This window comes from Vipera berus, assembly GCF_964194415.1.
Source record: "Vipera berus genome assembly, chromosome: W".
NCBI classification, from domain to species: Eukaryota; Metazoa; Chordata; class Lepidosauria; order Squamata; family Viperidae; genus Vipera; species Vipera berus.
In genome coordinates, this window is record NC_138210.1 from 40,814,257 (window position 1) to 40,830,461 (window position 16,205).

Below are 16,205 nucleotides of genomic sequence, written 5' to 3' on the forward strand. Positions count from 1 at the left end.
CTTTGGAGAATGGCTTGACTCCCTCTTCTTTGTGGCAGCCCCTGAGATATTGGAACACTGCTATCATGTCACCCCTGGTTCTCCTTTTCATTAAATTAGACATACCCAGTTCCAGCAGCCGTTTTTTATATGTTTTAGTCTCCAGTCCCCTGATCAGCTTTGTTGCTCTTCTCTGCCCTCTTTCTAGAGTCTTAACAGCTTTTTTACATCGTGGCGACCAAAACTGAATACAGTATTCCAAGTGTGGACTTACCAGTGTAATGTAAAGCGGTACTAACACTTAACATGATCTTGATTCTATCCCTCTGTTAATGCAGCCTAAAACTGTGTTGGCTTTTTTGGCAGCTGCAGCACACTGCTGGTTCATATTTAAGTGATTGTTCACTAGGACTCCAAGATCCTTTTCATAGTTACTACTATTGAGCCAGGTACCACCTATTCTATACCTGTACATTTGGTTTTTCTTGCCTAAATGTAAAACCTTCCCTTTCCCAGGGAAATTTCTTCTGACTTAGAAAACATCTCTAGGTACAAATCCATCAAGAATCAGTAACAGACCAAAAAAGGAATGCTGCTAGCAGGCCACTATATCTGCCAGAAGTCTGAGATGCCCTCACAATCTGACAGATTTGGAGTGATTTTGCAAGGACGAGTGAGCAAAGATTCCCAAGGCAAGATGTGCCATGCTGATAGGCTTCTATCTCAAAAGACTGAATGCTGTCATAAAATCACAATGTGCTTCAACAAAGTATTTGTTTAAGGGTGTGTACACTTATGTAACTGTGTTATTGTGCTTTTTTAAATTGTTATTTTTTCCCCTAAAAGATTTGCTTGTTTTTCAGTTGAATTGTACAGCTTATATGTTACATTAAAAGTGAATAAATTCTGAAGTGATTTATCTTGGTCTCATTTTTTTTAGATCTCAAAAATCTGTCATTTCAACAGGGGTGTGTAGACTTTTTATATCCACTATACATAAGCCCCATTTTTTTCTTTCTAGCAATAAAAATACATCAGACTTCTGAATCGTCAAGGGAATTGAGTTGGAGTAAATCAGTGTTTTAAGTTTTAGTTATAATTTAATTATATTCACTTTTATGATTTGCATTCTCACTTGTAGTTTGATACAACACAATAACAATTTACTTTTAGTACTTGCTCTAGCCAATGATTTCAATCCCATTTTTAGCTAGGCTCTACCCTGTATGCCAGGGGTCCCCAACCCCTGGTCTGTGAACTGGCACCGGTCCGTTGCATGCCAGCAACCAGGCCGCACAAACAAGTGAAGCCCCATCTGCAGGATGCAGGCAGGCAGCATGCAAAGCCACGCTCCCTCTGGTCCGCAGAAACAGCTTTCTCCCTGGCGCCCAAAAGTTTGGGGGCCACTGCTGTATGCACTTTCTCCTATCCTGCAAATGTTTCTGTGCATTCTAGGAAGGAGCCAAAGAGTTTGCAGCTGCTTTGACTGATGAGAGAATAAAAACTCCTCCAAAGCACCCAGGAGGTCGCCGAAAGGGAAGGATTCCGAACAATACCAGCAGGCCCAGCACGCCAACCATAAATGTGCTGGAATCAAAGGATGCAGACAGTGACAGAGAAGCTGGAACTGAAACTGGAGGTGAAAATAATGATAAAGATGAGGAAGAGAAAAATGACGAAACTTCAAGCTCCTCTGGTGAGACAATTGTGGAATGTTTTTGGTTTTGTAAATCATGTTTATACTTGGACTGGAAGTATTGGATTACACGTTATTTGTTTTCTTGAAGGGCCATAGTTTTATATACTACCTACTTTTGAAACTATTTTCTAAGTCTAAAAAGAAAAAGTAGGCCAACAAATTCAACTCAAGGTCTACATTTTGAGGAACCAAATACAGTCTACTCCAGCTAATAATGAAAACTCCTTTAAAGCACAACAGTAATAATGTTAATATAATAATGTTTAGTCATTCTAAGAAAGCCACGCTGCTATGCTCAGTAGACCCTACACATGTTAGCCCTTATTGGCAAAAATTATTTTTCTGGCATTTGGGCTTTATCAATAGGATGAGCAATGCAAGAATCTTTCAGACCTCATATATGTCAATTCTAGGTTCTTCCGGCACCGGAATTTCACAATAGTTATTTCCTCTTCAGGAATTTGTGTTGAACAGCAGAACTGCAACTACTTTACATCTCCTGCTGTCATTAGGACTACGAGGCCATGTGACTTGGTGGCAATACTGAGATGGCCTTATTGATCCTGGGAAATGTCCTGTAGAATAATTTCCCTCTGAAGTTATTTAAACAACTTCTCAAAGCATGTTTTATTAGGGTTTTGGACTTCTTCATTTTTAAAGACAAAAAGTCTATTGGAATGTATAGGGACATAAATTGAGTGTTTATTTGCAGTTCCTTAATGCAGCCATAGTTTTCTCCAAGGTTCTACACTTGATCCTGAGAAAGTATGTATTTGGTTTAAGGTGGTATTGTTGTCACAGAAAGCTCTGGTCCTTTTACCTGGCATGCAAGCCCAATGAATCACCAGTTAGGTAGAAAGGAAATAAAGGTATTACCCAGAAGCAAGTTCCAAATGGGAACACCCCTGCTTGGAGTGGATACCTTTTATACAATTTTGAAAATCATACATTGCCATGAACCAATCATGGAAGCACACATCATTATAAACCAATCATTAAGAGCAGCATCATGCATATATCTTCAGTAGTCATAGTAACACAGTTCAGCTAAAGGTTATAAAGCAGGCTAAGACTTTTACCATATCACTAACATTCCTCCTTACTAAAAACATTCCTAAGCAGCTTGGTACAACGGTCTGACCCATCACTTTCATGGTCAACCATACTGGGGCAGGAGGCAGATGGTCTTGCTCAAGTTGGTGTCATCTCTGCTTAATAAAGCAATTCAGCTCCATACCAATAGATACAAGGCACTATAGCTTTTTCTATGTGCTAAATCATAATTGAGGGATGCGGTGGCTCAGTGGGTTAGGACGCTGAGCTTGTCGATCAGAAGGTCGGCAGTTTGGCAGGTTGAATCCCGAGTGCCGCATAACAGAATGAGCACCTGTTACTCGTCCCAGCTTCTGCCAACCTAGCAGTTCGAAAGCACGTAAAAATGCAAGTAGAAAAATAGGGACCACTACGGTGGGAAGGTAACAGCGTTCCGTGCACCTTTGGCGTCTAGTCATGCCGGCCACATGACCACGGAGACATCCTCGGACAAGCGTTGGCTCTTCGGCTTTGAAACGGAGATGAGCACCGGCCCCTAGAGTCGGAAACGACTAGCACGCATGTGCGGGGGAACCTTTACCTTTACCTTAAATCATAATTAACAATAAATTAAAATACATTATAATGGGATGTCCCAACAGTATGTTAATGTTCACTCATGCTTTGAATCAAAAGTGCTGCCCCTATTATCTGTTAATTTATTGACTGTTAGAGTAATATCCAATTCCTCCGAAAGCTCAAGGTTTTTATGATGCTATTTCCCAAGCCACTCACCTTCTAATATTGGTCATTTTAATGGATTGTTTTAATTTGTAATAACATTTATATAATCATTTTCAATTCATTTGGGAGTTTTTTTTATTTTTAAGAAATGAAATAAATAGCCAGATTCTTCTCCATACATATTGGGGAGTGGGGTCTGTCTGGCATTTTTATCCCCATTTTCTCTTTTTTCCACTCAAATTAGAATTAATATAGCTCCTGATTATTGCAGGACAGTACATTCCAGAGATGAAACCTTGCATTTTTCAAATTGCTGATTAAAGATGCTCAGTGCCTCTGAGAATCAGACGTCAATGTCTCTACAAGACTTTTGTTATTTTTAATTAAACATTTTAGCAGTTTTTCCAGTTGTTCCAGTTTTTCACCTAGGTTGTGAGCAACAAAACAAAACAGACCTTCTGGATCTCAGCCTCATTTTGGCTAAAAAGAACCAGTCAAGTAAATAAATGGAACATTAAACCATTACTTCTGATTTAATGTGATGGAATACTCAACCAATTTATATGAGTGTGACATTTTTTTCCTTTGTGCTCCAGCATGTGCTATACTCTTCAGTTATACCTTAGATAAAAATCTGAGGAATGTTTTTCTTGACAGTAGGAATTAATCCATTATTTGATACCTTTATCTCATCAAATTGGAATTAATCATTACAGTACATAAGGGATATCAAAGATGCTCAAACATTAATTTTCCAACTTTATTTTGGAGCATAGTGCTGTAATCACTCATGTATCATGTAAAATCGGTTACTTATATACCATAAAATGAGTTGGCATACATCCTTCCAGTCTATCTCTCCCCCCCCCCCCAGCATGTTGTCTTGTTTTCTTTCTGTGCCAAGAGTAAATGAATGCTTCAGTCAAACCTGATACAGGAATACCTTGGAATTTCCTTTTTGAGGACATGATTAGCAACATTTTTGTTGATTGCTCCTCTGGATATGCCATTAATTGATTTTATAGAAACTTCTCTTATTTTAACCTTGATCATACAAACCAACTTTGTACTCATTCAATATGTTTCTCAAAATTTTGATCTTTAATTAATTCAGATGGTATTGGGAGGAGCTTCTCTTCAGTTTTTTCTCTTTCCCACCTCAGAGGCTACTTTGAGGCTTCAGCAAACCTCCTTTGTAAATCCACTGAGAACTCAAGATGCAGGTCATTCTCTTGGCTTATCATTTGTATTTCCACTTTAACTATCATCTCTGTCTTATAATCCACAATTGTTTTTATTTTACACTATTTCAACATTTTTTATATTCTAATATTTCTGTATCAGATGAAGTTTATTTTAGCTCTTTAAGATGTAGTTCTTCCGCGGTATTCTCTATCATCTGTCATTTCTTCTTTAATATATTTTTGGACATAGTCTACCCATAGAAGCAGACAGCATTTCTGACATTCTGGCTGCTAGTTTCTGTCCTCATTGTTCAAATATCTCCTGGAGCATTTCAAGTGTCATACTATTTTCTGTCATTTTGTCTTGGTGGTGACCAAAACTAAAACACAAACCTATCTGTTTTTAAAGTCTTTTTTTCTTTTATGCCTGGAACCTTTAGTCCCCTGTAGTATCCAATTTATGAAATCATAAAGTCTCGAATTTCTGCTGTGACTTAAGGTAGACTAAACAATTTAGTTTCCATCGAGGTGCTATTTGTTTATATAAGTATTTCCAAACTCTAATAGCAAAAGTCATTCCAAATTTTTCTGGTCTCTTAATTTGTTTGTAACTTTCTTGAATTAAAGTCTTATTTAGCTTTTTGCCATTTACTTCAATTTCTTTTTTAAAAATTCTCAAGCTTATGTTTGTTGTTAGCTGCGAAGTCATGTCCGACCCATCGCGACCCAATGGACAATGTTCCTCCAGGCCTTCCTATCATCTACCATCTTCTGGAGTCCATTTAAACTCATGCCTACTGCTTCAGTGACTCCATCCAGCCACCTCATTCTCTGTCGTCCCCTTCTTCTATTGCCCTCAATCTTTCCCAGCATTAGGCTCTTCTCCAGTGAGTCCTTCCTTCTCATTAGGTGGCCAAAGTATTTGAGTTTTAGCTTCAGGATCTGGCCTTCTAAAGAGCAGTCAGGGTTGATTTCCTCTAGGACTGACCGGTTTGATTGCCTTGCAGTCCAAGGGACTCACAGGAGTCTTTTCCAACACCATAGTTCAAAGGCCTCAATTCTTTGGTGCTCAGCCTTTCTTATGGTCCAACTTTCACTGCCATACATTGCAACTGGAAAGACCATAGCCTTGACTATACACACTTTTGTTGACAGGGTGATGTCTCTGCTTTTTAGTGTGCTGTCTAGATTTGCCATGGCTTTCCTCCCGAGGAGCAAGCGTCTTTTAATTTCTTGGCTACAGTCCCCATCTGCAGTGATCTTGGAGCCCAGGAAAATAAAATCTGTCACTACCTCCATTTCTTCCTCATCTATTTGCCAGGAATTGAGAGGGCCGGATGCCATGATCTTGGTTTTCTTAATGTTAAGTTTCAACTCTCCTTCTTCACCCGCAACAAGAGGCTCTTTAGTTCTTCTTCACTTTCTGCCATTAGAGTGGTATCATCTGCATATCTTTGTTGTTGTTGTTAGTTGCGAAGTCGTGTCCGACCCATCACGACCCTATGGACAATGTTCCTCCAGGCTTTCCTGTCCTCTACCATCTTCTGGAGTCCATTTAAGCTCACACCTACTGCTTCAGTGACTCCATCCAGCCACCTCATTCTCTGTCGTCCCCTTCTTCTATTGCCTTCAATCTTTCCCAGCATTAGGCTCTTCTCCAGTGAGTCCTTCCTCCTCATTAGGTGGCCAAAGTATTTGAGTTTTAGCTTCAGGATCTGGCCTTCTAAAGAGCAGTCAGGGTTGATCTCCTCTAGGACTGACCGGTTTGATCGCCTTGCAGTCCAAGGGACTCGCAGGAGTCTTCTCCAGCACCAGAGTTCAAAGGCCTCAATTCTTTTGCGCTCAGCCTTTCTTATGGTCCAACTTTCACTGCCATACATTGCAACTGGGAAGACCATAGCCTTGACTATACGCACTTTTGTTGACAGGGTGATGTCTCTGCTTTTTAGTGTGCTGTCTAGATTTGCCATGGCTTTCCTCCCGAGGAGCAAGCGTCTTTTAATTTCTTGACTACAGTCCACATCTGCAGTGATCTTGGAGCCCAGGAAAATAAAATCTGTCACTACCTCCATTTCTTCCCCATCTATTTGCCAGGAATTGAGAGGGCCGGATGCCATGATCTTGGTTTTCTTAATGTTTAGTTTCAACCCAACTTTTGCACTCTCCTTCTTCACTCGCAGCAAGAGACTCTTCAGTTCCTCTTCACTTTCTGCCATTAGAGTGGTATCATCTGCATATCTTAGGTTGTTGATATTTCTTCCAGCAATCTTAATTCCAACTTTTGACTCCTCTAGCCCTGCCTTTCTCATGATGTGCTCTGCATATAAGTTAAATAGGCAAGGCGACAGTATACAGCCTTGCCGGACACCTTTCCCAATTTGGAACCAATCAGTGGTTCCGTGTCCAGTTCTCACTGTTGCTTCTTGGCCCACATATATGTTCTGTACTAGCCTTCTACCGGCCCTGCAGAAAAGGCAGGGACAACCCCTTTTACAAGAAGGCAAGAGGCTGGAATTACGCCTGCCAAATTTATTGCTACAAAAACAAATAGAACAAGACACAAACCAAGAAACAGGAGCTTTTCAAGCGGTTGCCTTCAGCAAACCAGCCCTCCCACGCATTCCCCCTTAAATACAGTTCAGGGCGTGGCTTCTCTCTGCCTCCTTCCGAGGAGCCCCATTGCCTTCCTCTGTTTACTCCTGATTGACTGCCTCCTGCGTCGGGCGTCCTTGAACAGGGCCAGCTGTGGGTCATCTTCATCCACGCTGTCAGGCTCACACAGCTGGGTCTGCGTCGTGACCAGATGAGAGGGGCCTGGCTGAGGACTCTCATCAAGCTCTTCAACACCCCCCTCCTCCTCCTCCTCTGAGTCGTCCGACCCAACTGCCGAACCCACAGGCTTACCCTGAATCACAACAATATAGGTTTCTCAAGAGACAAATAAGATGGTCTGGTACTCCCATCTCTTTAACAACTTGCCACAGTTTGTTCTGATCCACACAATCAAAGGCTTTAGCATAGTCAATGAAGCAGAAGTAGATGTTTTTCTGGAACTCCCTAGCTTTCTCCATGATCCAGCATATGTTGGCAATTTTATCTCTAGTTCCTCTGCCTCTTCGAAATCCTGCCTGTACTTCTGGTAGTTCTCGATCCACATACTGCTGGATTCTAGCTTGTAGGATTTTAAGCATAACTTTACTAGCATGAGAAATGAGTGCAATTGGTGCGATAGTTTGAACATTCTTTGGCACTGCCTTTCTTTGGAATTGGAATGTAAACTGATCTTTTCGAATCCTGTGGCCACTCTTGAGTTTTCCAAATTTGCTGGCAAATTGAGTGTAGCACTTTTACTGCATCATCTTTTAAGATTTTGAATAGCTCAGCTGGAATACTGTCACCTCCACTAGCTTTGTTGTTGCTCAGCTTTTCTAAGGCCCACTTCACTTCACATTCCAAGATGTCTGGCTCAAGGTCAGTGACCACCTCATTGTCATTATCAGGGACGTTAAGCTCATTCTTGTATAGTTCTTCTGTGTAATTTTGCCACCTCTTATTAATCTCTTCTGCCTCTGTTAGGTCCCTGCCATTTTGGTCCTTTATCATGCCCATTTCTGCATGAAATGTTCCCTTCATCTCTCCAATTTTCTTGAAAAGATCTCTGGTCCTCCCTATTCTATTGTTTTCTTCTATTTCTTTGCACTGTTCATTTAAGAAGGCATTCTTATCACTTCTAGCTATTCTCTGGAATTCTGCATTCAATTGGGCGTATCTTTCTTTTTCTCCCTTGCCTTTTGCTTCCCTCCTTTCCTCAACTATTTGCAAAGCTTCCTCAGACAGCCATTTGGCTTTCTTGCATTTCTTTTCCTTTGGGATGGTTTTGGTTGCTACCTGTTGTACAATGTTGCGAACCTCTGTCCATAGTTTTTCAGGCACTCTGTCTATCAGATCTAATTCCTTAAATCTATTTGTCACCTCTACTGTATATTCAACAGGGATATAATTTAATTCATACCTGAGTGGCCTAGTGCTTTTCCCTACTTTCTTCAGTTTAAGCCTAAACTTTGCAATGAGAAGCTCATGGTCTGAGCCACAGTCAGCTCCTGGTCTTGTTTTTACTGACTGTATAGAGCTTCTTTATCTTTGGCTGCAGAGCATATAGTCAATCTGATTTCTGTGTTGACCGTCTGGTGATGTCCATGTGTAGAGCCATCTCTTGGGTTGTTGGAAAACAGTGTTTGCTATGACCATCGTATTCTCTTGACAAAATTCTATCAGCCTGTGCCCTGCTTCATTTTGCACTCCAAGGCCAAACTTGCCTGTTATTCTGGTTATTTTTTGGCTTCCTACTTTAGCATTCCAATCCCCCATGATGATAAGGACATCATTTTTTGGTGTTAGTTCTATAAGGTGCTGTAGGGCTTCATAGAACCGGTCAATTTCATCCTCTTCAGCACCGGTGGTTGGGGCATAGACTTGGACTACTGTGATATTGAATGGTTTGCCTTGGATTCGAACTGAGATCATTCTGTCATTTTGGGGATTGTATCCCAGTATTGCTTTTCCTACTCTTTTATTGACTATGAAGGCTACTCCATTTCTTCTGAGGGATTCTTGCCCGCAGTAGTATATCTGATGGTCATCTGAATTAAATTCACTCATTCCTGTCCATTTTAGTTCGCTGATACCTAAGATGTCAATGTTCAGTCTTGTCATCTCTTGTTTGACTATGTCCAGCTTTCCTTGATTCATGGATCTTACATTCCAGGTTCCTATGGAGAAAAAATCTTTACAGCATCGGACTTTCCTTTCACCACCAGACACATCCACAGCTGAGCGTCCTTTCGGCTTTGGCCCAGTCGCTTAATTCTTTCTGGCACTACTAGTACTAGCCCTCTGCTCTTCCCCAGTAGCATATTGGACGCCTTCCGACCTGAGGGGCTCATCTTCCAGCGTCCTATCGTTTTGCCTTTTGGTACTGTCCATAGGGTTTTCATGGCAAAGATACTGGAGTGGTTTGGCATTTCCTTCTCCAGTGGTTCACGTTTTGTCAGAACTCTCTGCTATGACCTTTCCGTCTTGGGTGGCCCTGCACGGCATAGCTCATAGCTTCATTGAATTACGCAAGCCCCTTCGCCATGACAAGGCAGTAATCCATGAAGGGGCTCAAGCTTATAGTTAACTTTTATTCTGGAATGAAGGTGAACTCACCACTTGACTTTGCAAACTTGTCTTTTTGAAGATTTCTATTAGTCTTAAGATAGTTAAATAGGTAATATTGGAAAACAATTAGAAAGTGAGGTTACCAAACCCATTGTTCTTTAAAAGGCTCTGCTGCGGTTGAGCATGTGATGGCTTTTCTTTGTCTCCTGATATTCAAATCTGCAGCAAAACTACTATCCTGTGGTCTCCTTGCAAGGAGCAGTCATCTGGAGAATAAGTGAGTGATCTCCCATCCTCTCCTTATCTGGAGAGGTTACATGGGACTGATCTCTCTAGTCCTTTATTTGTGACGGCAAAGTCAACTCCACTCATTCAGAGATGTGTTAGCTCACCATTTGTCACCCAGAAGTTAGGATGTGCCATTAATTAAACGTAAAGAATAAAGACTCATTTCAGAAATGTGAGGGGTCAAAAGTCAAGTCTGATAACTTCATAACTGTGCTATATATCAGAATTAGCAATCTGAGGTCCTCCTTATGTTTTGGATTACAGCTTCCACAATCTATTGACCTTGGTCAAGGCTGTTGGCTGTAGAGTGTACGCATTGCCTGCCTCTGCTATATTTAAAATGGTATCCTATTGAAAGTAAGCTTTTTTTCTGTTTGGCCATAGCTGTTATTTCTGGGAATTGAAACTGTTTTCTTTTGGTATTGCAGAAGCAAATTCTAGGTGTCAAACACCAATCAAGATGAAGATAAATATAGAGTCTCCAGAAAATGTTGAATGGACCGGTGCTGAAGCTTCTATGTTCAGGGTTCTCATTGGTACCTACTATGACAATTTCTGTGCAATAGCCAGGTTAATTGGGACCAAAACATGCAGACAGGTAAGCATGAAATGATGAGAATGTTTTCAAAACTATTAGTAGTGAAACAGTACAAGCATTCATTTGTTACTAATTTCAAATGTATTAGATTTTATGGAGAATGCTAATACATCAAATTCTAATCAATAAAACATTGCACTGAAACATAGAGGATGTTTAATCTCCTTACAGGTATATGAGTTTAGAGTAAAGGAATCTAGTATTATTGCTCCAGCACCTGCTGAAGATGTTGATACTCCTCCAAGAAAGAAAAAAAGGAAACACAGGTAAACCAACTGCAGATCAGCCATCCCACAAAATTTTTAAAGTGGGAATTAAAAAAAAAATTAATAAAATGAATGTCACAAGCAAAGATCTAGAGAAATTCTAAACTGTTACTTTTTGTTAAATAAATATGTTCTGAGATGTCATCAGAGAATTTTCAATGTCTGAATGGAAGAATGGAATGCAAAGCAGTGGACAATTCAAATGCAATTACTTATGTTCTGCATATAAAGATTGCACTGAAATATAAGAAATCTACTTTAGATTTTCCTGAAATAACCAATTTATAAAGCATTTTTCCTAAAATAATTCCACTGCCAAAATTTGCCTCAATTGAAGAATATTTGCAATTTAGGGAAGGGGGGTGGGGGTGGGGGAACAACTCTAATTCGTTGACATCATTACATCATCAGCTCACCACTCGTGATTCCTTGTGATGTAAAATAATAGGGAATTCCTTTTCCAGTTGTTATTTGATATGTATCCTGCTCTTCTATCACTGAAGGTGGCTAACCAGAAATAAATAACAGCTAAAGCAGCATAAAAACTGTTAAAATCACTATTTAACTTCATCAGTCAGCTGAACAGCATGTTTGTGAAGGGAAATGAATATGGATCATTATAATGCCAAATTAGTGGGTATGAGAAAACATTAATCTGCTGACATTTCAATTCTCAGATTGCCAAGATTGCATCATTTATGTTCCCTGTCTTCCAGGATGCTCACCAATAGCAGGACACAAAAACATACAGTCAACAAACCACCCATATACTACCGTGTTTCCCTGAAAGTAAGACCGGAGCCTTCCGGAAAGGCTTCTGCAGCTGAGAACAGAGCTACGGGTTCAATCGGTTCTCGGTTGCAGAGGTCTTTCCAGAAGGCCTCTGACGGCGAAATGCAGGGCGGAGCTCCATTCTCAGCTGTAGAGGCATTTCCTTCGGCCGCAGAAGAAGTGGGTCAGCTGGGTAGGGCTGTCAGTGCCACTGCCGTGAAGTGAGACTGTGAAAAAGGCACCCCCCGAAAATAAGATCTGGTGCATCTTTTGGAGGGAAAGAAAGAAAGAAAGAAAGAAAGAAAGAAAGAAAGAAAGAAAGAAAGAAAGAAAGAAAGAAAGAAAGAAAGAAAGAAAGAAAAGAAAAAAGAAAAGAAAAACGGGTCTTATTTTCAGGGAAACACGGTAGCAGTGTTTGAATTTAGAGTTTCACAGTATTCTTGCACTTGTATATAAGGCATACTTGTACATAAACACAACTTAGTGGCCTTCTTTAGTGAACCCACTCATGTAAAATCTAATTGCTCTGTACCAAAGAATCCTTAAAAATGGTTATAACTTATTTTTGGGGTGGATGACCAGTTGTATGAAGCTGTGAGCATTTCTATCTAGTCAGCGTTCTGCTAATACATCCAAGCAGTATATATTGTGAACTATCTCAATGGCCTCAGACAGTGGTGGGATTTAAATATGTGAACAACCGGTTCTCTGTGTGGATGCCGCTTCCGGAAGTCCATTCTGGGCCTGAGCAACAAAAAATTAGCTACCGGTTCTGCCAAAGTGGTGTGAACTGGCTGAATCCCACCACTGGCCTCAGAGCCAGTGCATTCTGATTGATCCATATGGGTTAGGGTTGGTGTTTGGGTCCTAGCAATAAATTGCTGTTATGAGCTATGACAACTGGGCTAATACAGTGCATTCAGAAAGTATTCAGACCTCCTTCACTTTGTCAGTAAATCCTGACTTAGTTCATTTTAAAATTCTTAGTATAGTATTTTCTGACTTCTAGAAATATAGCAGGGAACTGGGAAGGTTTTGGGCTTGATCCACCTACAGAACGCATAAGTACCTTCTTTGGCAATTTTTATAGTAGACAATGATGGTGTGCCTTTATATTTCCTGCATGGAGGAGGCATCCAGAAGTACCTCATTTTCCATATTCTTTGTTTGGCAAGTGCAGGGAAAGACAGGAGTAATAAAAGATTCTGTTGAAGTGCATGGAATTTAGGTTATTTCTCTTATCTTTTCCCTAAGTTCTTGATATAAAGGGATGTGGGGGCTTTTTTATGTAGTTATTTGGGTGAAAGGGATGAGGATCTCCTTTTATACAATTCAAAAGATGTATTGATTTTTCTGTCCTTAAAAATGCCTAAATTTGTTGTTCAGATGGGTCATCTAATCATGTTTACAACTACCAGCCGTGTGATCACCCACGTCAGCCTTGTGACAACACATGTCCGTGTGTCATTGCACAGAACTTCTGTGAGAAGTTCTGTCAGTGCAGTTCAGAATGTAAGTGTTGGAGAAATTTTATTTTTTAATATGATTTGAACAATAAGTTGTCTTACTGATGAGGTTTTAAACTTCTTGTGGTAACCTTAACAATGTTTAGCAATAGCAACAGCAATAGCACTTAGAGTTATGTACCACTCCATAGTGCTTTACAGAACTCTTTGAGTGGCTTACAAATGTCAGCATATTGCCCCCAACAATCTGGGTCCTCATTTTACCAACCTCAGAAGGATGGAAGGCTGAGTCAACCTTGGGCAGAGTTAGCCTGCAATACTGCATTGTAACCACTGCGCCACCACTGCTTCTCATCATGCATAGCTGACTTTAAAACAATTTTGGTCAGGTGGCAGGAGGAGGAAGAGGAGGGTTTCACAATTTGCCTTTGTGGTGCCATTTTTTCCCCAAGGGCAGAAAATGGTAGAACGTTCAAGATGGAGTGGTTCCTGTCAGGGGAAAAACTTGTTCAAATGAAACAAGAGACAAGACACAGCAAGAGTCTCACTTTAAGATCCAGAGGTTTATTTAAATTTTAAACAGAAATTCAGTACTTGCATTCAATAACCCATTGCAAATAAGGCCAATTTGGACAAGCAGTCATAAAGGTGATGGCTTGTGGCCAAGTGGCACCACCCTCATCTCCAAGGCATGTTTTATATTATAGCACTGTGCCCACCCGTGGCTGCTGGAACCACACAATAGCTGTTCCATTTCCCTTTTCTTGTTAAAACCATCAACACATGACTTTCTGGAACAGCACCTTCGCTAGTTCCCTTTTCTTGGAACTGACCACCGAGTTAGTTCCCTATTCTTCTTCATGGTGCCCTGGTTACTGGGCCAGTTTCCTGTTCTTCCTTGTCCTTGCTCTAACCACTACTTTCCTCACTACTGTTCCTACACGTATCATTGCAAAACGATCACCCATCAGCAAGACCCAGTTCCTCTATTCTCATACTTTCTTGTTCTGCTTATATTAAGAAATGTGTGCCAGCCACAATCTTTCACCATCTACTGCAAAGGACATAGTTCTCTCTTTTGCTACAGTATATATTTCTCAGCCAGGCACAGGCCTTTATTTTAATTTATTAGATAAAGAAATATGTTTGATTCACACAGAAAGAATTATTAAGATATTTTTCCCTTTCACTTTCCTTATTGAGAGCATAGTAGGAGCAAATTGCTAAAGCCCTTTTACCTCATTCCATACTCCCTGTCTAGTTAGATGTATTATTTCCTTTGGTTCTGGGTTGGAGCTATTTAAACCAACAGCTCTGTAATCTGAAACCAGTTGATATTAAGTTTAGTCCTTTCAGAGAAAGAGACTGAGCAGATAGCCATTTCAGACTGAAAAACGTTTTTTAAAAAAACACTCATTGTCAGATTGTCAAATGTAAAATCAACCTTCATTATGGTCAAAGGCCAGCATAAGTTAATTGTTTTCTTATTTAAATTGTAAATAAAATTTAATTAAAATATGCAGTTATTGTGTCAGTCATATCAGCCATTAACATTTCCCTGTGCAGTCATTTTTTCTATAATTGCCACTCCTTTGAAGCTTGTGTTTCTTCATGAAGATCAATAATAATAAATAAGATCCCAGAAGGGAACATTGCCTAATATTTTTGGTATTCTTTTAGAGAAGGTACTTATAGGGAAGTGCATATGTGCAGCCCCCAATTCATAGAAGACAGAGGGATTCAGATTCAGGCCCTTGACTGGCCTCTACAGTCCCTCCAACAGTTGCCTCTGAACTGAAATTTGGTGAAAGAATTTTTTTTAATATAAGGGAGTAATAATATTAATTGTATATAATTAAATTTCAAATTCAATTTAAATCAGATTTCATTTTTGTTATTGCCACCTACTTTGTTCTGCTTCCTGTACCTCCCACTTTAGGGAGTTAGTCCGCAAACCACATGTCATTCAAAAGCCAGTTGTGGCCCTTAACCTTCAAAAAGTTGAATGTAGTTCTGCAGGGTTCCCTGCTACATGCCCCCAAATCTTCTGCAGCATATAGGGTTTCTTCAACAAATGTAGGATTTATTGAGGATGAAAAATTCAAAGGAGATTGTCCTAAATCTTTACTGAAAACACTGCAGTTTGAATAGCCTTTTTTAAAAAAAAATAACGGATATCTAAAATGTATGAGCTGCTTTAACATACAGGTACCATGCTACTACCTGAACTTCTCCCAAGACTTACATCCAGATATCCAATGCGAAGGTCCATTTGAAACCCTTTGGGTTTCTGCTTTAGTTTGGTGACTGTACTTTCATTGCCCAGCACTCTAACCTGCACAAAGTTCTGGGCAATCCAGCGATCTGTAACAAGAGTTTAAAAAGTTGATTCAGCTTTCCTTTTTGTTTAAAGGCCAAAACAGGTTTCCTGGGTGCCGTTGTAAAGCACAATGCAATACAAAGCAGTGTCCTTGCTACTTAGCTGTACGTGAGTGTGATCCAGATCTCTGTTTGACATGTGGAGCAGCTGATCATTGGGACAGCAAAAATGTGTCTTGCAAGAACTGCAGCATTCAACGAGGATCCAAAAAGGTGGTTCATCTTTTTATGAACAGATGGCATATTTTATCTTTGTTCATGCCAGACAGCTCTGCATAATATACACTGTGTGCACAATTATTAGGCAAGTGAGTATTTTGACCATATCATCATTTTCATGCATATTTTCCATCTCCAAGCTGTATAAACCTGAATGCTTAGTGGATATAAGCATATCAGGTGATGTGTATTTGTGTAATGAAGTAGGATGTGGCCTAAGGAGATCAACACCCTATATCAAGGTGTGCATAATTATTAGGCAGCTTCTTTTCCTCAGGCAAAATGAGATTTAACTGACTCTGAAAAGTCAAACATTATAAAAAGTCTTTCAGAGGGATGCAGCACTCTTGAAATTGCTAAGATGTTGGGGCGTGATCACAGAACCATCAAAAGTTTTGTTGCAAATAGTCAACAGGGTTG

The 16,205-nt window shown here is 40.0% G+C and overlaps 1 protein-coding gene across 1 annotated transcript in view; it reads left to right on the plus strand.

Moving 5' to 3' along the window:
• Positions 1–16,205, plus strand: part of LOC308676261 (histone-lysine N-methyltransferase EZH2-like) — a gene marked incomplete at its 5' end in the record, with an annotated part of 237,128 nt that overhangs the window by 204,613 nt on the left and 16,310 nt on the right. Inside the window, 7 exon segments of the mRNA XM_081342075.1 lie at positions 1,435–1,675; positions 10,515–10,684; positions 10,856–10,950; positions 11,667–11,739; positions 11,815–11,914; positions 13,108–13,233; positions 15,601–15,779. Of these exon segments, the coding sequence (XP_081198201.1) occupies positions 1,435–1,675; positions 10,515–10,684; positions 10,856–10,950; positions 11,667–11,739; positions 11,815–11,914; positions 13,108–13,233; positions 15,601–15,779 (984 nt within the window).